This window comes from Acomys minous (genome assembly GCF_964271855.1).
Source record: "Acomys minous genome assembly, chromosome: 14".
In the NCBI taxonomy this organism is placed as follows: Eukaryota; Metazoa; Chordata; class Mammalia; order Rodentia; family Muridae; genus Acomys; species Acomys minous.
In genome coordinates, this window is record NC_140496.1 from 62,156,355 (window position 1) to 62,178,398 (window position 22,044).

A 22,044-nucleotide genomic window follows, 5' to 3' on the forward strand; every position below is an offset into this window, starting at 1 on the left:
CTCTCTCCAAGGCTCTCTATACTGGAGGCTGAGTTTTTCATTCCATCTTTTGCTTTGCGTATTTGTTGAACCAGAGGCTTTACTTTCATTTTATTAGTTATCTGGTCTTGTCTTTGACCATTGCCAGAAACATTTTTGATTTGGGAGGATATACTGTAATCTGAATCCATGTATACAGTTCCCAATAGACTTAGTCCATGTGGTTCATTCATTCTCCGTTCTGTGGTTTTCCTTGCAGATTCTCTCCAGAAACAGCCTCCAGAAGAGGGTTGAGCACAGCAGAAATTAATGCTGTGGAAGCAATTCATAGAGCTGTGGAATTTAATCCCCATGTTCCAAAAGTAAGAAATGTTATAACAAAAATACTACTTTTATCTAAACTTAACATATTTTAGTACAGTAGAGCAAAATGTATGGTTCACCATACATTAGGTCAGGATTGTTTTAGCCTTCTCTATTCACCGTTCATCTTAAAGAGATATTAATATGGCATTTAGAAATAATTAGGGGTCGGGGATGTAGCATGCTTATGCTGCATACATAAGTAGTGTCACAAAAGCCAGCATGGTGGTTCATGCTGTAATCAAAAGCCAGCATGGTGGTTCGTGCCTGTAATCCTAGCATTTGGGAGGTGGAAGCAAAAGGATCAGAAGTTCAAGGTTGCTCTCCCTCTATGGACTGTACAGTGAGTTTGAGGCCAGCCTAGAGTACGTCAGTCCCTAATTTTAGAAAAGAAAATTAAAAGAAACCTGGTTAGGCCGGGCGTGGTGGTGTTCCATTTGTCTTTATATTGTACAACATACACTTATACAAATGACCGGTTAATCTATGTAATATTATCCAAATACCGAAACACTCAAACCCAAGACTAAAATTTGAGTTTTACAGACAGTTTTTTATTTTAAGAACTATAGACTATTCAGGAATAAAGTTCCTAATTACTGTACGAAATTATAGCCGTGATTCGGTGTGTATGTTAATGGAAGTTGTGGGTACTAAAGACCCAAGGGCCTGCAAGGGGACCAGCAGGTGGAGGTACCTGCCGCTGAGCTTGATGAGCCAGCTCCTGCAAGATGTCCTCCTACCTCACAAGAAACAACGTAGCAAACCTTCAAGAAGTTGTAAACCTTTTAGAATAAGCAAAGATATGATGAAGTAAGTTAATTCTAGCACTGTAGAAGCTGAGGCAGGAGAATTACAGGTTTGAGGGCTATGTATTGAGACCGGTCTCAAAAAGGAAGGCAAGAAGGAAGAAAGAAAGAAAAGAATGTCTGATACCCAGGGCTTAGTAGTAGATACAAGGAAATTGATGCTGAGGTAAAATGCAGGATAGTACCAAACCCCGGATGCCCACCTGACTGCCTTTCCCAGATGCAGCTTCTCCCTACCCAGAGGAACAACTGTTTTAGCGTCAGTTATACTCACTTCTCCTTTCTTTACATAGTTAGTTTTGTTTCCTTTTATTGCTGGTGTTATAAATGAACTAAGGTCAGGTCCACCCTTTATTCCCTTTACTCTAGTTCTTTCTCTTGTCCTCACACCTCCATTCCCTCCCAATGTCATGGTTTGTTTGTTTGTTATTTATATATAATATATATGTATATATTATATATAAATATTTATTATTTATTCAGTATTCTGCCTGCATGTACACCTGCACCCCAGAAGAGGGCACCAGATTTCATGAAAGATGGTTGTGAGCCATCATTTGGTTCCTGGGAATTGAACTCAGGACCTTTGGAAGAACAGCCAGTGCTCTTATCCTCTGAGCTATCTCTCCAGCCCCTGTTTGTTGTTTTTTAAACCAGAGTCCACTTAGTGCTGCCAGGATTCACCTGGGTGTAGAACCATCTACTAGAACATGAGCAGCCTTAAGAGAACCCACTCTCCCAGCAGCCATTAGTCCTGTAGCTCCTCAGCTAGAGGTGGACTTCATGACCACCTCCCCATTCCCTGCTGGGATTTTGTCTGCGCTGCACAGTTGCTGACTTCACATATGTGAGTGTCCTGTTGTGTCTGGAATAGGTTTCTTTGCTGTAGTCATCTATCACCTCTGGCTCTACTGCCCTTCCTCCTCCTCCTCTTTTGTGATGGTCCCTGAGAGAGCAGGAGGGGGTGATGTAAATGTCCCACTTAGGGCTGGGCCTTCTATATAGACTCTGCTTTTTATTCTGTGGAGTAATTTATATAAAATGATAATCATTTCTTCCTCAAATGATTAGTAGCCCTTTCTAATAAAGCCATCTGATTTGGATATTTTCTTTTCAAGAAGCTATGGGCTATTAATTTCCTTCCTTTAGTTTAATAACTACTATTAATAACTAATTTGTCATTTAAAAAGTATAATATTTTTGGTGACAGAGCCTCTTTGTAGCCTAAACTGGCCTCAAACTCATATAGCTGAGGATGGTTTTGAACTCCTAACCCTGCTGCCTGTAGCTCCCAATTGCTGTGGTTATGGTCTGTGCTATGTTGTTGTTACATCATGTTTTCCTTTTATGATTAATTTATTTGTCTATATGCCAGATGGCTTTGTTTGAAAAGTTGTAAAATTAGGTTGAAACTTTGGGTAATATATTCTCCCAGGAAAGATCTTTTTCTCTGATGACTGCAAGAAGTACTAGCAAGACAAGATGACTTTAGTCACTTTATGCCTGAGAGACTGTTGTTTTCTGGACCACCTACATGAATTAAAAACTGCTCCTGGTTCACCCTTACTCCTGAGAGACTGTTGTTTTCTGGACCACCTACATGAATTAAAAACTACTCCTGGTTCACCCTTACTCCTGGGACTTGGCCATTCAGGGCCTCTCTCCAGGCCTTAGTTTTAGATGCCCTTGCACTATTGACACGCGCTGTTACCCTTTCCCCTGGCAGTGCTGAGCCGCTTCTTACCCATCTCATCCCGTAGGAAGATCCTCCACATAAAAGAAAACTCAACTGTGGCTTACTTGTCTGTCTGTCTGTCTTTGGACAGTGGTCTGGTAATTCTTCATGTGTTGTTAATCCTTGTGCATTTAGTTGTACTGTTTTCATCCTATTTTTTCTAGAAGTGTTGATCAGAATCACTCAGTCTCTGATTACTGGAAATACAGGTTTATAATTTAAAAAAAAAACACAAAAGAACAACAACAACAACAAAAAAACCAACCCTCCACTCTTTTGCTTCAGAGGAGTTAAGAGAATGAATTCCACAACGAAAGTGCTGGAGTTTTAATTCCAGCTCCACTGTTTCCTAGCTATATGGCTTTGGATGAATTACTTTACTTTGTTGTACTTGAGTTTCTTCGTGTGTGTGTGTGTGTGTGTGTGTGTGTGTGTGTGTGTGTGTGTGTGTGTCTTTTTGTTGGAACCAGGTCTCATGCAGTCCATGCTAGCCATGAACTCACTGTGTAACCGAGGATAGTCCCTGATGCTCCTGCCTGTTTCCCAGATGCTGGCATGACAGACGTGCACTATAATGCCTGGCTAGCCTCTCTTGCCTGAAGTGAAGGTAATATCCCCTACCTCTTAGAGTCATGATGAAGATTAATAGTTCATAGTTAAAAGTGCTTGAAAGACAGCCTGGCACATAAGAAGTATTACAAAAATGATTTGTTAATACTGTTATTCTCTATGGTACACTAATCTTTTTTTTAAAGCTTTTTATTGATTCTTTGTGAATTTCACATCATGCAACCCAATTCTCTTATCTCCCCATCCCTACATACCAACCCTCTGCTGTTGCAACCTCCCTCCACCCAAAGGAAAAAAAATCTTATTGTGGAAGCTGTAGTGTGTCACAGAGTGTCACGTGGTATACCCTTTTTTCTTCACATCTTTACTTGCAAATGTTCATTGCAATGAGTCATTGGTCTGGCTCCAGGCCTCTGGCTTGTGCTACACTATCAATACTGGATCCTCACCGGACCTTTTGTTGGATCTCCTGTTGATGCCGCATGAGCTCTCTAGCACTGCCCCCAGTCAGCTTACTCAGTGCCATCAAGGCCGGGCTCATCCACACCCATGCCAGCTCTACTGTGCTGCCCAGGTGAGATGCAGGGCCCACTCTGCCAAGTGCTGCAGCAAGCAAGGGACTGAGACTGCTCTCTAACTCTCACACCCTCGTGGATGACTCACCTGTAACCCCACAACCAGGACCAGCTCTACTGTGCTGCCCACACTGGGTGCAGGCCCCACTCTCCCAAGTGCTGTGGCTGGTGAAGGACAGGGCCAGCTCTCCCACTCTCATGACTTTAGGGTCAGCTCTTTTGCCTATTGTAGGTGTTGAGGGATGAGCGGAGGAGGGCATCTCTCCTTTGCCCATGCCACTGTACAGCAGATAAGTGGTGGGGCCAGTTATCCCATGGCCATGCCCTTGGGGCTGGCTCACCAGTGTCCAGACACCAGGGTTAGCTCCTGCTCTCGTGAGCTGCAGCTTGTGAGGGGCAGGGACAGCTCTCTTGCTTTCATGACCTTGGGGCAAGCTTCCCACCTGGTGCACTATAATCTTATCTTTGTATAAGAAGATAAGCAGCAGTTACTGATCATAGCTATTTAAATACATGATTAAGATATCTAAGCCAGGCCTGGTGGTGCATACCTTTAATCCTAGCACTTGGGAGGCAGAGGCAGATGGATCAATGTGAGTTCGAAGCCAGCCTGATCTACAAATCGACTCCAGGATAGCTAAGGCTAACACAGAGACCCTGTCTTGAAAAACCAAAACCAAACAAAACAGTTAAGATATCTAAAATACTTAATTTTCATTCAAAATAGCAGAATATAGACTATCTACTAATGGTTGGGACTTTGTTGTTTCTAAAACAATTTCATGCAGAATATATTCACAGTAGTAGCAATTAGTAATGTATATTTGTTTTTAAAACTGCTAGGGGCTTCATAGGTATTAGTAATGCCAGGCATTGCCCTAATTATAAATTGAAGTTGTTGGATGCATAATATATTCACATCAGGATTGAATTTTCTCTTGAAAATATATAGTGCTCATAAGATGCACTTTTTATTTTTCCTGAGAGAAGCCTAGAAAGACTTAATTCAGATGTATATGATGTGAGCACACTAGAAGACTAAATATTGCTGCAGTTACAATATGGCCCTTATTAATCTCTACATTTGGCGCACGCCTTTAGTCCTAGCACTCGGGAGGCAGAGGCAGGCAGATCGCTGTGAGTTTGAGGCCAGCCTGGTCTACAAAAGCAAGTCGCCTTTAATCCCAGCACTCGGGAGGCAGAGGTGGGCGGATCGCTGTGAGTTCGAGGCCAGCCTGGTCTACAAAGTGAGCCCAGGACAGCCAAGGCTAACACAGAGAGACCCTGTCTCGAAAAACCAAAAAAAAAAAAAAAAAAAAAGCAAGTCCAGGACAGCCAGGACTGTTACACAGAGAAACCCTGTCTTGGAAAACCTAAAAACAAACAAAACAAAACAAGATCTGACCAAAGCTTTTTTTTCTTTAATGGAAGTTTATAGTCTCATTTTAAATTTGATACACAAATGCAAAAGATCAGCTGGAGGTGGTGGCACACGCCTTTAATCCCAGCACTTGGGAGATAGAAGCAGGTGGATCACTGTGAGTTGGAGGCCAGCCTGGTCTACAGAGTGAGTCTGGGAGAGCCAAGGCGACACAGAGAAACCCTGTCTTGAAAAACAAACAAACAAACAAAAAAAAAAACCCAAAACCAAAAAGCAAAAGATCTAGAATAGCCAAAATAAAACAAAAACCTCTTTGAGAAAAAAGCAAGCTTGGAGAAAACTTTAGTAATTAAGATTTATTGACATGGGGCTAGAGAGATGGCTCAAAGATTAAGAGCACTGGCTGCTCTTCCAGAGGACCCGAGTTCAATTCCCAGCATCCACATGGCAGCTTACAGCTGCCTACTCCAAGATCTGACACCTTCATATAGATATACATGCAAGCAAAACACCAATGCACAAAAAAATTTCAAAAACATTTATTGACATAAATATAGAAATGTAGATCAGTAGATGATAATAAAAAGTCCTACAGTCAAGAAGCACTTTGATTAAAATATGGGCAAAAGATTGGAAGTTATGTCAGCAAAGCTTTTTGAGTAGCTAAAAACAGTGAAGCTGTTCAGTATGCCAAACATAAACCGCAGCATGGCGCTTCGTCCCACTAGGGCGGTTCCTCACTTGCACAGGCAGGTTGAAGAGCCACATGCATCGCTTCTGAGGTGTAAAATGGCACTTCTTTGGGGGAAAAGTTGTTCAATTAAATGTAGGCTTACTGTGGGACCTATCATTCTGTTCCTAAGTATCTAGTCAAGAACAACCACAGCATGTCCAAATGTGTGTGTGCAATTCTTCACAATAGTCAAGAACGTGAAACAATTACATGAGTGAGGGAGTTGAGTGACACTGTAACGGAGCACCGGGGAGCGCTCTGTCCGCAGTGCAGCAGTGTGGACAGGCCTTCCTTACTTCAGGGAAGTGGAAAAGCCTGCGACAAAAGACTCACGTGAAGTTTCTAAAACAAGTAAATAAGCTGAAACTATAGACAGAAAAAGCACATCACTGGGCCCATAAGTTGAGGATGGGTGAGAACTGGCTTCTGTTAGCAAGAGAGGGCATTCTGTGCTTAAAGCTGCAGACTTATATATAAAGTTACTAAAGACTTCAACTTACACATTTACAAAGGTGACTTTCTAAAAGTTAGTTTTAGGTTTGAATACAAAGTAATTATCACGGCATCTCCATGCACATGTGTCGTTACTCTCTGTTCTTATTTATTCCCTTCCCTTACTGTTTTCCCCAACACACTCTCCCCCTGCAAGCAGACTTTCTCTCCTCTAATTTGTTCTTTCTGCTTTCCCATTACATATTCTGTTGCCTTCTCTTATTGCCCACCTCCCTTAAGAACTCTTTGTGATTTAAAACCACACATGTATAAATATGTGCACATACATATTTGTATATGTGTGTGGGGTACATGTTTGGAGGGGAGTACATGTACACATGTGTTGGCAAGCCTCAAGGGTCTGCCTGTGTCTCCCTTCCCTAGCGCTGGTATGACAAGCACCCACTACCACCCTGCATTTTGTTTTGCATGGATTCTGGGCTCATACATAGGTCCTCATGCTTACAAGGCAAGTGCCTTACTAACTGAGATGGCTTCCCAGCCTTGTATATAAAGCTTTAAACTGGTTCCACAGATGAGTTTGAGTGTGGCATTTGTCGTTTTGAGTCTGGCTTATTTATTTAACATAATAACCAGTTGCACCATTTTTCTGCACATACCACAGTTTCTTTTTCCTTTACATCTGCTTAAATTCCATTGTGTATATGTGCTGCCTCTTCTTTATCTATCCAGGTGTTGATGAATACATAGGCTGCTTCTCTTCGCTGGCTGTGCAGCTTTAACATGGATGTATATCCAAGAGTTCTCTATCAGTTCATGAGGAACTCCTATGCTGACTCCCATAGCAACCAGCAGTGAATGAGGAAGGTTTCTCTTCATCACAGTCTCGCCAGTGTATCTTATTATACCATAGTTTTGTTTGTTTGGTTTGGTTTTGTTCAAGGCAGGGTTTCCCTTTGTAGCCTTGGCTGTCCTGGACTCACTTTGTAGACTAGGCTGGCCTCGAACTCATAGAGATTCGCCTGCCTTTGCTTCCCGAGTGCTGGGATTAAAGGTGTGCACCACCACAGCCCAGCTGCTTGGTGGAATCTCAAAGGAGATTTAATTTGTGTTTCCCTGATAACTAAGGGTGCTGAATACTCTTTCAAATATTTATTGGTCATTTCTATTTCTTCCTTGAAAACTATTTGGTTCATTAGTCTTTTTTTTTTTAATTAAGTTCCATTTTATTTAATATGTAGCCACATAGAAACTATTTACATGTTATATAATATAATTCACAATTGTATTTTGGGTAGCCCGCTTATTATTGATAGGGTGATTTGGGGGGGGTGTTTCATTTTGCAGTTCTTTATATATCCTGGATATTAATTGCTTGTCTGATGTGTGGTTAGCAAACTTTTTTGTTGTTGTTGTTGTGTAGGTTATATCTTCACTCCAGGGATGTTTTCTTTGCTGTACAAAAGCATCTTGATTTAATGTAATACTATTTGTCAATTCTTGGGATTACCTTTTCTCCATTTGTTTTGTCTATGTTTATCTTGCAATGGCGAATTTTTGTTATATGTAAAAATACCTTTTATAAGACTCTCTCTCTCTCTCTCTCTCTCTCTCTCTCTCTCTCTCTGTGTGTGTGTGTGTGTGTGTGTGTGTGTGTGTGTGTGTGTGTATAACTTTAATTTTTTAATTTATAGGTAGAAAGCCGGGTGTGGTGGCACACACCTTTAATCCTAGCACTCAGGAGGCAGAGGCAGGTGAATCGCTGTGAGTTCGAAGCCAGCCTGGTCTACAAAGTGAGTCCAGAATAGCCAAGGCTACACACAGAAAACCTGTCTTGAAAAACAAAAAACAAAAACAAACAAAAAATTTTTTAGATAGAAATTAACTACTTCCTCCTCAACCAAATGTCAGAGCAGTTGACAGTTCAGCTCTGTCGGATACACAGCTAAGTATAATGGTGCTGTACACTTTGTTGTTTGTAGTCAGACACTTTAGGCTGGGTGTCAGCAGGATAATTTTAAGATTTCCTGGAGAAACTTTAAGCCCTAACAACTTGAATAATATTGATGTCATATGAACTGGAAGAGCTGAGGAATTTGTAGCTGTTTTTGCCAGGTTTTATAAGTGATGAAGTATGCACAGCTCTTTCTCTTGTTATGGGCTGTTGCTGACTCTCAGCTGGAAGCAAGCAAGCATAGCAGACCTGCAGGCGGCTTTTCCCTCAAACCCCAACTGTAGGGTATAATAAGTTAGTTACAGTTGAAGAGTCTCATTTCAGCAAATACGTACATTTAGATTTTCTTTTGTCTTACAAATTTATTATGCAACTTTGTCAAACAGTTATCTGAGTCTTAGTAGTAAAATGATGGGATAAATGTTTAAGCAGGAAATATTTTCTGGCAACTTTCCACATAATGAAATGACTATAGGTCTAGAGCTGTACAGTTTGTTAAAGCTGGAAGCCATTAGGAGTGCAGCAGGAGGATGATATAAATCTCTTCAGGCTATGAATTTACTTTGAGGGATTTTACTAATATTGATTCTATAGATTTTTTTCTATTGTATGAATTTTGCTATATGATAGCTATGATATAGTATTATAGTAAAATAGTTGGCATATTTTCATGGTTTTTGACTTGTTCTTCATTACCTGGCTATGGCTTTGGTTTAACAAAATTTTTTTCCAAGTCACTGAAAAAGATTTTATATCTTTTAGCTACTATAGGAATAGTCAAATGTTTTTATTTTCAAGAGATTATTTCATATATTCTAAATGTCCCACAACATTCTGCTTTATTTGTTTTTTAATGTCTCTTATTCTTTATGTTATTTATTTTTATGTGTATGGAAATTTTGATTGTATGTATGTCTGTGTGTCCTGTGTGTTCCTAATGCCTATAGAGGCCAGAAGAGGGCGTTGGATCCCCTGAAAATGCAGTTATAGATTGCTGTGAGCTGCCAAGTGGGTGGTGAGAATCGAGCCTTGGTCCAGTACTATTAACTGCTGAGCTATCTTTCCATCCCTGCCTCATATTTTTTATTACCGAGCCATAAAATAGTTTCATTGTTTTTATTGAGTAATTCATATAATTTACTCTTTGAAAGTATAGAATTCAGTAGTTCCTGACATATTCACTTGACTGTAAAATCATTACCACTATCAAATTTTAGAACATATTCATCATTCCAGAAAGAAACCCTGTATTCTTAGTAGACACTCCCCATGCTTCTTATCAGTCCCCATCAATCACTGTTCTACCGTCTGTTTCTATGCACTTACTTGCTCAGGACTCGTAGATTAGTAGTCCTGTACAGTGTGTGGCTTCTGTGCTTGACTTCTTCTCATGGATGGATACAGTTAGGTTATATGAGTATGTAACAGTTTGTTTATCATTTCTTCAGTGGTCATTAGGGTTGGTTCTAATTTTTGGTTAGCATGAACAATATTGCTATGAAATGTACAAATGTTTGTGTGAGGGCTGGAGAGATGGCTCAGCTGTTAAAGGTTAGACTCACAACCAAAACAAATGCTTGTGTGAGTACCTTTTCCCATCTCTTTAGTGGAACTGATAGTTTGTATTATAGTTCTGGGCTTAATTTTGTGGTAAACTATTTTCCTGAGATGACCATACTGTCTTATGGGCAATGCTTGAGGATTCTCATTTTCTACTTGCATGTTCATGCTTGTTACTGTCCTCTTTTTTTATTGTGGTTATTCTAAGTGAAACAGTACCTTGTGAATTTTTTTTTCCATTTCCCCCAATGTCCAGTGATTTGAGCTTTTTTTTTTTTTTTTTGAGACAGGGTTTCTCTGTGTAGCCCTGGCTGAAACTCTGTAGACCAGGCTGGCCTTGAACTCACAGAAATCTGCCTGCTTCTGTTTCCCAAGTGCTGGGATTAAAGGTGTATGCTACGACCTCCCGGTGATTTGAGCATTTAGTGTGTATATGTATCTAACTATGTAGCTCTGGGTGTCCTGGAACTCACTATGTAGACCACGCTGGCCTCAGATTCACCAAGATCCACCTGCCCCTGCCTCCCAAGTACTGGGGTTGAAGGTGTGCGCCACTGTACCCAGCATAAAGTGTTTATATGTGCATTCTCTTTAAAGAGCTGTCCGCTCAAGTTCTTTGTACATCTTTCTTCTTGTTGTTAGGTATTTTGGGTTTGGGTTGGTTTGGTTTTTAGTTGTTCTGAGGACATTCTCAACCTCCACCCCAGTTTTCTTTTTGTTGTTGTGTTTCATATTTTGGAGACAGGGTTTTATACCGAACCCCAAGCTGTCCTAGAACTTAGCATGCAGCACAGGCGAACTAAAGGTAGCTCTTCCTCATCCTGCCAAGTGCTGGCTTCTACTTTTTGAAACAAATATTATTATAGAAAATATTATGTTTGTGTTTTTATTATGGGTGCTGCTCCTTAACATGGTAGCAGTATGTGGCCTTGCACACCTGTTGCCTCAGCTCTCAGGAAGAAGCAATGGCTGGAGATACATGAGTTTAAGGCCAGCTTAGGCTACAAGGTAAAATACCCTGTCTTAAAAAACAAACAAACATGAATTGTTATTACAGGATGCCATTTATGCTCTTAACTAGTAAATCTCATAATTACATGCATGTTTTCCGATGAAATATAAACCCTCAAAATAGGTTTTCTGAGTTAGATATAAATATTGAAGAGCCTTCTGAGCCTCTTCATTAGGTAAGATACAGCTGTACACAAACCTAGAAAATTCCCACCTGTAGAAAGTTCTTTTGTACTAATATTAGCCTTGCCAATCACCTAAGACCAACAATCACCTTAGATTACTTTGTCTCTTGAAATTCACATCAGTGGAAGATCAGAAAACGGTGTGTACTTCGGGTTATGTATTTGGGGGGTTGACTTGGTTAGGGGTTTACACTTGTGTATAAGTATCAAAGACAAACCAGATTTGTGCCCTGCAGCTCTCATAGATCACCAGAACTATAAATGTTAAGTCCTCTGTTCAGTGATCTACTGTATATGGAACTGCTCTTATCCTGATACTTATACACTAGCTAGACCAGTATAGTTCAACCTTAGGGACTAACTATAGCTTGCTGCAATCATTTGCTGAGATGATTTTTGAAAGATTTAAAAAAACCTTTGCTTCATGTGTTTGAGTATTTGCCTGCATATATGTATGTGTATGCCATGCGTGCCTGGCATCTGCAGAGGCCAGAGGAGGGCATCAGGTCCCCCGGAACTAGCATTACAGAAGGCTGTTATTGAGCTGCTGTGTGGGCGCTGGGAACAGAACCTGGATCTTCTGCAGGAGAGGCCAGTGCTCTTCACTGCTGAGCCCTCGCTCAGTCCCTAAGTATAATGGAATTTTCTTGGGGCCACCAGCTCCCAAGTAATAACACAGAGACTTTTTATTAATTATGAAAGCTTTGGTTGGTTTTAGCTTAGGCTTGTTCCCCAACTAGCTCTTATTTTATTATCTCATTTATACTAATATACATTCTGGCACGTGGCGTGTTTTCCTTAGTACCTTAGTACCTTAGTCCTGGCACCTGTCTCTTCCTGTGTTCACATAGTGAACTCCAGGTCAGCCAAGGCTACACAGTGAGACCTTGTTTCAAATTCAAAGCAAAATAAAACGTGTGTGTGTGTGTGTGTGTGTGTGTGTGTGTGAGAGAGAGAGAGAGAGAGAGAGAGAGAGAGAGAGAGAGAGAGAGACAGACAGACAGACAGACAGACAGAGAGAGAGACAGAGAGAGAGAGAGAGAGAGACAGAGAGAGAGAGACAGAGAGAGAGAGAGACAGAGAGAGAGAGAGACAGAGAGAGAGACAGAGAGAGAGAGAGAGAGACAGAGAGAGAGAGAGACAGAGAGAGAGAGAGATATGGGGGGCAGGGCATACCTGCCAAAACACAGAGATCAAATTTATGGAGTCAGTTCTCCCCTTTTAACCTTTACATGGGTTCCAAGTACAAGCTCAGATCACCAGGCTTGTGACAAGCCCCCTTTACCTGGCAAGCCACCTCACTGACCCTGACAAGCTCTTATGAAGTAAATGTATACATCAAATTATGATCCAGCAATTCTGCAATGAATATACACAGGGGATCTGAATGCCTATCTGTGTTTGCAAAAAGGCTTGGACATGAATGCACATAAGAGTTTTATTCACAGTAATGTCAAACTGGAAACTATCTGATAGCCCATTAACAAGATAAACAAACTGCAGTATATTCCACAGTGGAGAAGAGAACTCATGAGAAAAACACAGTTGAAACTCAAAAATATAGTACAGAAACGAGTACACTGAAGGGTTCCACTGGCAGGAAGTTCAGGAAAGGGCAGAGTCCCCTTTCCTGCCTGAAAGTGGCTTCAGCTCCCCTGGCTCGTGGAGGTGCCACAGCCAATGTTAAAACAGTTTGACAAGCACTGTGTGACAGTGTTGGGTGTTGTGCCCTGGGGCCTTGTCTTGTACCATCCCCTGTGGTGACTTTTGTTTGGAACTGTAATAAGTTGTAAACTGCATGATTTAGAGAGTCATCCTGGACCCTGCCCCCCAACAAAAAATCATAACTTCTTGACTTATTTTTAATTTTGCATCTTTGTAGTAATGTAATTGGTTTTTTTTTTTTTTTGGTTTTGTGTTAGTGGGTTTTTTGTTTGTTTGTTTGTTTGCTTGCTTTTTTAAATTTTGGTCAGGCATGGCGGCACATGCTTTTTTTTTTTTTAAGATTTATTAATTTGTATACAGTGTTCTGCCTTCATGTACACCTACAAACCAAAAGAGGGCACCAGATCTCATTATAGATGGTTAGCCACCATGTGGTTGCTGAGAACTGAACTCAGGACATTTGGAAGAGCAGCCAGTGCTCTTAACCTCTGAGCCATCTCTCCAGCCCACGTTACTGTATTTTTATGCCTGCTTTTTGTTTAAAAATAAATAAATAAAAGAATCTAAGAAAAAAAGGTGGGTGGGGGGGAAGAGTGGCCTGTGGTGGCAAAGTGGCTTCTCACATTTGGGGTGGGTAGCTAACAGCAGAGGAGAGCTTTCTGAAGTCATGGCAGGTGTTGCTTGGCTGCATGTGTTGGAAGTCAGTTTAAGGAAGCAGAAAGACTCAGACTCGTGGTGGAAAGCCCTGCGAAAGCACCACACCTCCTTTACTAAGTGCAACAGTATTTGATGTCCTCAGTGTAGTTAGTGGTTGAGTGTCAACCAATAGCACTGACTACTGCAGGAAAGGTTTGATTTGTGCTGGCTAGTTTATTTGTCCCCTTGACACAAGCTGGGGTCATCTGGAAGAAGAAATCCTAGCTGAGAAAATGCCTTCATTGCATTGTCCTGTAGGCAAGTCTGCAGAACATCTCTTGATTGATGATTGATGTGGGAGGGCCCAGTTCAGTGTGAGTAGTGCAACTTCTGGGCAGGCAGTCCTGGATGGTAAAAGAAAGCAAGTTGAGCAGATCAGTAAGCAGCGTCCCTCTCTGGGTTTTGCTTGAGTTCCTGATCTGACTTCTCTCAGTGATGGACTGTTACCTGGAAGTGTAAGATGAAATAAAACCCTTTGCTCCAAAAGTTGCTTTTTGTCATGCTCTTGATCACAGCAGTATAAACCTGAGACACTACTTCTGACTCATCACTTCATTCTGTTTGATCTGTTCCTGTATGTACTCTTTCCGCGTGACTATTATTTTCGTGCTTATACTTTAGCATGTAAGAGTTTGGGGATTGCTTGAAAAGAGGGACATGGTAAACACAGTAATGAGAGAGTTAGCAGTGAAGCAAGTTCAACTAGTTAACACTCTGGGGACAATTTATTTGTGCACTGCTAGAGACACCCTTGGGGTTAAAAGAGTAGAACTTTAGACAAGCTAGGAATGGTGGTGCCTGGGCAGGAAGATCTTGAGGCAGAGGCTAACCCAAGCTGTATGTGAGCACCCTGCCTCTAAACAGTGTGCGGCTGAGGATATGCCTCAGTCACTTGAGTGCCTAGCATGAGTGTAGCCTTGGGCTTAATTTCTGGAACCAGGAACACCGTGCATGTGGCGGCCTATGCCAGCAATGCCAGTGAGTCCCAAGATGAACCAGACCCTTCTTAGCAACCTATAATTTAAAACGCACAGATCACAAATGAAAAGGTCAGTTACACCTACATAGCCAGTTTGAGAGGCCAGTCTAGGATAAAATGTTGTCTCAAAAAGAAAATGAAGAATAAAAATAAAGCAAGTAACAGAACTTTAATACATTTCTGTATTCTGAGTGTATATCTAGGAATAGGACATCTGTAGCTTTTAAAAGTGATTTATTATTTTGCTAATAAAGTTGGTTTTAGTGTTATCTTTCCAATGTCCAAATGTCCACACCTTGACATTTCTATAAGTGCAAGAGAAGTTTTAAAAATATGTTGATACACAGAAAGTAAAATCCTTTTTGAGCCAGGCATGGTAGTATATATCTGTAATTGCAGCACCGCAGCACGCACGAGGAAGAGGCAACTTGGTCTCTGTTAGCTCTAGACCGTCACAGCTACATGATAAGACCCTATCTTTAAAAAGTCAAGAAGAAAACAACAAAGTAAAATCCTTTATGGTAGATCAACAGCCTAGTCCTGCAGGATGTTCAGAGTTTCATGCAGTGTAAAAGATAGTACCTGTTTAGTGTGTGTTTCATTGGCTAAAGTGGGCTTAGCGGCATGTGTTAGAACAAATGAGGCGGCAAACAGGCATTGAGTTGAGATTCCGGGTGGCACAGTAGAAGTAAAGGGAGAACCAGGGAAAGTGGGTCTAAGTGGGAGAGTTGGGCTCTGTAGGGTGATGTGGAAAGGGGTTTCCCAAGTGTCCTCCATAGCCTCCCGTCCCTTTCTCTTTACTCCTGAGGCTGGTAGGTATTGTGTCCTTTTGTTTTGTTTTAATTCACGTAGGTATTATGTCTTTTTCTTTTCTTTCTTTCTTTCTTCTTCTTTTTGTTTGCTTGTTTGTTTGTTTTTGCTTGCTTTATTCACATAGCAACTCTGTTTACTCTCTCTATGGGAGTTGTGTTTAGTCTCCCCAGTACATAGGCACAGACTCTGCATTCAGCCTGCCTGCCTAATCTCATAGAATGTGCACTGAGAACACTAATTGCAGAGATAAATTGGTTTTTTGTGTGTGCATGACTGATCAAGAGCAAAGTACCCTAATTTCAGATGTCTTCAGAGAGATTTTTCTTTAACCTCTGCCTTTAAGAGGAAGATTATAAAGCATTATCGTTACTGCAGGTCAGAATTATATTGTAAGACTTACAAAGTAATAGAAAAGAGTAATCTAAGGATAAATTATAAAGATCAAAGCAGTTGAAAATTAAAGTGAATTTAAATGTAAGCTTAGGTATGGTTTTAGACTCTTAAAGAAACTATCCATGCAGAAAGGCCCTGGGTTCGGTCCCCAAGCACTGAAAAAAGGGGGAGAGCGACAGAGAGCACGTGCCTAACCCTACATCATCATGCCTTTTAATTATAGCTTCCAGAGTGGCTTTAATATTGATATGTGTGAGAAAGGCAAAGAACTAAAACAGGTATTTAGAAACTGGATTGGCGCCATGCATTTCTCTCGTTTATTACCAATACAACAGTGGGGTTATTCTGAGGTCGTGTAGGAGGCCCAGCAGCACACACTGGATGCAGCCCTTGCTTTGTGTTCAACTATATTTTATTTGCTGACAATTTCCAAATCTATATCTTTTAATGCTGTTTTGCTTCTCATCTACAGACTTGTATTTCCACCCATAAAAATACTTCAGATTTTTTGTATGTTTAAAAAAGTATTTTTTTCTTCTTCATTTTGATTTATGACTTTATTGTCCTTCTCATTCATTCGTTCTTTTTGTTTTTGTGATAGTGATGATGGTGGATATGCTATGTATACACCACAGGTCCCTCAGCCTCCTAAGTGCATGTGGAGCGCTGCCACGCCTGGCTTTCCCACACTGATTTTTCCTCTGCCCTTTCCAAAGGACTGGTGTAACCTTTAAAATGTCTTTCAGATCTAAGCATTGCTACTCTCATCAACTATTGTGCACCTTTACTACCTACTTTTAAAAAGCACTCAGGAGGCAGAGGCAGGCAGATGTTTGTGTTTGAGGCCAGCCTGGTCTACAAAGTGGGTCCAGAACAGCCAGGGATACAGAGAAACCCTGTCTTGAAAGGCAAAAAAACAAAAACCACATTTATATAAACAAGACATGTTATTGCTGCTATTATTACTGAGGCAAAGGGTTTTTTTTTTTTAAATATCAACTATAGCTGGGCATGGTGGCATATGCCTTTAATCCCAGCACTCGGGGAGGCAGAGGCAGGTGGATCACTATGAGTTCAAGGCCAGCCTGGTTTCCAAAGAGAGTCTAGGACAGCCAAGATTACGTAGAGAAACCCTGTCTCAACTCCCCCCCCCCCCATGAATAAAAATAAAAAATAAAAATATCAACTATTTCAGAAGTTTCTAAAGTAAAAAAAAAAAAGTCCATTATTTAGCCAACTTCTACTTTTTTGGAATTAACCATTATTTCTGCTCATTGTATATGTTATCACACATTTATTTTCCTATTCTACCCCTCTCAACAGGATCTCACTACGTAGTTTAATCTGGCTTTGAACTTGCTAAAGAGTCTGAGGCTAACCTCATGGTTTTCCTGCCTTGACTTCCCCAAGGGTAGTGATTACAAGCATTTAACACAATTGCCCAATATTGGTATGAGCCTCTAAACTTACAGAAGTGATCTCAAAAACCATTTCTTGGGTGGATCACTAGACTGATTTTCCACTGATCTTCCTGCTATTGGCCCCTCTTCATTGTGTTGCCAGTTTTCTACCCAACTAGCAAGCCTCACTTTGCCTTAAGACTTGTGTATTCCCTATTGTCCTGTGAGAACCAGCCCTTTAGTGTTACGGCAGCCCTTCACCGTCCGCATCAGTGTTTCAGCATGTACAGCCTTCCTAGCACCTGCAGTGCTGCTTGGCTCATGGCAGCGTTCCTGGATTATTGTGTGGTATATCCCCCCACCTTTGTCTTCTCCATCTGCCAGGCTCCAAGCTCTCAGCACCCAGTGTCTTATTTGTAAAGGAGTCTTTGTTAGTGTGTTCTGGTTGAAATATGAAATATTCTCCACAGGGTCATGTATTTGAGTTTGAGCACTTGATCCCTAGCAGCTGCTACTGTATTATGGTCCAGAACTTTCTGGACGTGGCAGATAGAGGGCTTGGGGGTTCTAAGTTGGCTTTGTGTCCAGCTCAAGTTTTCTCCTTCCTGTTCTGAGATGCAACAAGCTGCATCTCCATCTCCTCTTCAGCTGGACCAGCCTCTGTGCCTTCCCTTCAGTCACATCATACACTTCATACTGTGAGTCAGAATACACCCCTCCACTACATTGCTGCTTTCATGGTTTGGGTCATGACGATAGGAACTAATAAAGAAAACCGACACCAGCTGTGGGTTGTTGCTGGGATAAACATGACCATGTGCTTACAACTGGTCTGCAGAAAAAATGTGGACAAGTTTGGAGCTGTGGACTAGAGAAGTTTTAGAACACCGTTAGTAGAGCTTAATAGGCCATTGTGCCAGCTCAGAAGACCAGCACACTACAATGCAGACAGTGAAGGTCAAGCTCGTGCTATTGAAAGTCAGACTAGGAGCCAGGCGTGGTGGCGCACGCCTTTAATCCCAGCACTCAGGAGGCAGAAGCAGGGGGATCACTGTGAGTTCAAGGCCAGCCTGGTGTACAAAAGTCCAGGACAGCCAAGGCCACACAGAGAAACCCTGTCTTGAAAAACCAAAAAGAAAAAAGAGAAAGAAAGAAAGAAAAAAGAAAATCAGACTAGAGAGTGTTCATCTTACATTTCTGGCAAAAGGTCTGGCTACAATCTGCCCTTGTCCTGAAAATCTGAGTGAGACTGAATTAAAAAGTAATAGACTAGGCTGACAAACTGGCTCAGTGGGTAAAGGCACTTGCTGTCAAATCTAATGGCCTGAATTCCATCCCCAGAACACACATGGTGGAAAGAAAACCAACTTCTACAAATTGTCCTCTGACCTCAACTCATGTGCTGTGACATGTGCCTGCACATGCACACACCACACACACACATACCGCACCCCCCTACACACAAATAAATACAACAAATTTTTTTTTTAAGTTTTAAGTACTGGACTAATTTGTTGGATGGAGGAAATTTTAAGACAGCATAGCAATTAGGCTATGGTATAGTCTGCACTCATTGCTTTCTTCCAGGTCCACAGTAAAGAAAGCAGAAAATAGAGCAGAAAAGTATGAAAAACTTCATTTTGGTGGAGGTTGAACTCAAGTTAAAAGTTGCAGACAAGGCTAGTGAGGACAAGTGGCCACTATAATTGTTAAAGAAATTAGCACCTTAAATTGCCGGGCATGGTAGCGCACGCCTTTAATCCCAGCACTCGGGAGGCAGAGGTGGGTGGATCTCTGTGAGTCCAGGACAGCCAAGGCTAACACAGAGAGGCCCTGTCTCGAAAAGCCAAAAAAAAAAGAAAAAAAAGAAAAGAAAAGAAAAAAGAAAAGGGTGGTGACTGGAGACCATTTGTTTTGTTTTGGGTTTTGAGACAGGGTTTCTCTGTGTAGCCTTGGCTGTCCTGGACTCACTCTGTAGACCAAGCTGGCCTCAAACTCAGAGATCTGTCTCCTCTGTCTTGAGTGCTGGGATTAAAGGTGTGCACCACCACCGCCTGGCAACTGGAGTCTGTTTTAAAAAACATGAAGGAAGAGTTCCTGAAAAGACAAAGCTTTCAGTGTGCTGTGCTGATGACAGCCAGCTAGGGAACCCTGTCCCTTGGTTCAGCCACACAGACGTGCAGAGGCTTCTGCAGCCATAGTCTAACAGGGTTAGTTTGAGGCTGCCTCTCAAACTGGCAGTGAAACTTGGCATCACCCTGTGTTGCTGCTTTTGCAGGCATGCAGGACACAAGAGTGAAGTCTGCAACACTAGGTTCGAGAAAAACTCCAAAGCCAGGCAATATGGCGCAGGGTCCTATTCCACAGAGATCCCCTCGGACTCCATGTGTGAAGCTGGGAGAGTGAAGCTTAAGTTGCAGTAAAGACCCCATTGGAGATGCCAGGAGCATGGAATATCTATCAAAGACAGCGCAGGCTCTGGGTGGGTTTCACCCAAGAGAGTGGCTGTGCGTGCGTGCAAACAGTAGCCATGTAGTAGTGCTGCCACCCAAGGCTGTTGGAACTCAGACGGTGCTGCGTGAACCCTAGATGCTGGAATGGTGCTGTAGTGCCTGTGCTTGCTATAAGGTGTCAGTCTTGCTTTGGTCTGCTGTTTCCTTGCTGTCCTCCTATCCTGAATAGGGATGTTTAGTCTGTGCCATTGTGTATTGGAACTCTGTAATTTGTTTTTGTTTGGTTTTGTTTTTCATAGCCTCAACATTTAAAAGATAGTTTTGAATCTTAGAAGAGATTTTGGTCTTTTGAATAGTGTTGGAATTATAAGGCTATGGAGACTTTTGAAGTTGGGCTGAATGCAGTTTTCATTATGAGATGGCCATGAGCCTGTGGGGACCAAGGGCGGAATATCATTGTTAGAATGTGAAATGACCCCCGCAGGCATATACGTCTGAGCATTAGTTCCCCAGCTGGTACAGTGTTTGGGAGGTTGGAGAACCATCTGAGCGTGAGGCTTAGGGGGCAGACATGGGGCTGTAGGGAGGCCTAAGGATTCCAGTCTGGCTTTACTTCTGGCTAGAACTCTTTGTTTCCTAGTCCTTGAAGATATAGTAACACACACACCTTGCCACGTGGACCCTCGTGTTCCAGCCACCGTGCGTCCTCTCATGATGGACTGTACCCCCCAAGTCATGAGCCAAGCAAACCTCTTTTCCCTTAGTTGCTTCTGCCAGGGTTTTGGTCAGAGTGGCATACACTAACGAACACAGTGTGTTCAGTGTCCTCTGCTCCTTCACCACTCCAGTCACATTTGACAGAGGGGGCTCGTCTGTAATGCCTGTCAGTGAGAAGAGGGCCTCTTGGGGATTGTCGAGGTGGACCAGCAGTTAAGAGCACTTGTTGCCCTTGTTTGGTCTTGTTTGGTTATTGGTTTGTTTCCTAGCATCAATATGGTGGCTCACCACCACCATAACTTTAGTTTCAGAAGATCAGATGCTTTCTTCTGCCCTCTGAAGGGACTAGGCATGCATGTGGTACCCAGGTACATGCAGGCAAAACACACATAAAATGAATAAACCTAAGAACAAAACAAACCAATCCTCATCACTGCATGAAACTATCTTAAAAACTAGAATAGCACTGGGTGTGGTGGCACACGCCTTTAATCCCAGCACTCAGGAGGCAGAGGAAGGCAGATCGCTGTAAGTTCAAGGCCAGCCTGGTCTACAAAGTGAGTCCATGACAGCTAAGGCTAACACAGAGAGACTCTGTCCTCCCAAAAAAAACAAAAAACAAAAAAAACCCCCTAGAATAGCTCTTGTCTTAGTCATTGTCCCATGTCAATACTCTACCTAGTATGTAAATATTGGTAAATAGATGTATATTGTGACTTAAAAATTTAGAGATCAGGCAGGGCAGTGGTGGTGCACACGTTTAATCCCAGCACTCAGGAGGCAGAGTCAGGTGGATCTCTGAGGCTGAGGCCAGCCTGGTCTACAGAGTTAGTTCCAGGACAGCCCTGGATCGCAGAAAGGCCTGAATAGCATAAGATAGTATTGTTATATTATATCTTATTTTAAGTGCACTTCTGTGTGTTTATGGTAGGGATTGAAGCCAAGGCCTGGCACTTGTTGAGGGCATGCTGCACCTTGCATTGTCCTTCAAGATTTATTTATTTTTATTTTTTAAGTTGAATGTTTTTCCTGTACAGATGTATGTGCATCACATGCATTCCTGATGTCCACAAAGACTAAAACAGCCTTGGATCACCTAAAACGTGAGGCTCTGATGGTTGTGAGCTGCCATGTGGGTGCATATGCGTGTACGTGCTGGGGAAAGTAAAAAGGAGTTTTGCTGGTGTGTGTGACATGATAATAAAACATCAGGAATATAAGGAAAAGTTCAGTGTATCATTTTAATCCTTTGTTTGGTGATACTGGGTATTGAATCTATGGTTTTGTGTGTGGTAGGCAAGCACCACTGAGCTAAATTCTCAGTCAAGAGAAATTGTTATGAATAATTATCTTGAACCTGGCATGGTGGTACATGCCTGTCATCCTAGCACTGGGCAGGCAGAGGCAGGAGAATCATGCATTAGAAGCCAGCCTGAGCTACATAGCAATTTTGACCCCAAAACAAAACAAAATACAAATCAATATTTTAAATATAAACTTCTGAATTACAACTTCCTATTAAGTGTGTCATATTTACTTATAGTTGCTGTTCAAAAAATGTTTTCTTTACATACTAAATTGATATAATTAATAATCAAAATATCTTTTGCCTACATGTAC

General features: G+C 41.7%; 1 protein-coding gene across 2 annotated transcripts in view; it reads left to right on the forward strand.

Moving 5' to 3' along the window:
• The window catches only part of ST7L (suppression of tumorigenicity 7 like), a 64,751-nt gene that overhangs the window by 30,902 nt on the left and 11,805 nt on the right, over window positions 1-22,044 (forward strand). For both annotated transcript variants that reach the window (XM_084755379.1, XM_084755380.1), the window contains exon 11: window positions 239-341. In XM_084755379.1, coding sequence (XP_084611505.1) covers window positions 239-341 — 103 coding nt within the window. The remainder of the gene's footprint in view (window positions 1-238; window positions 342-22,044) is intronic.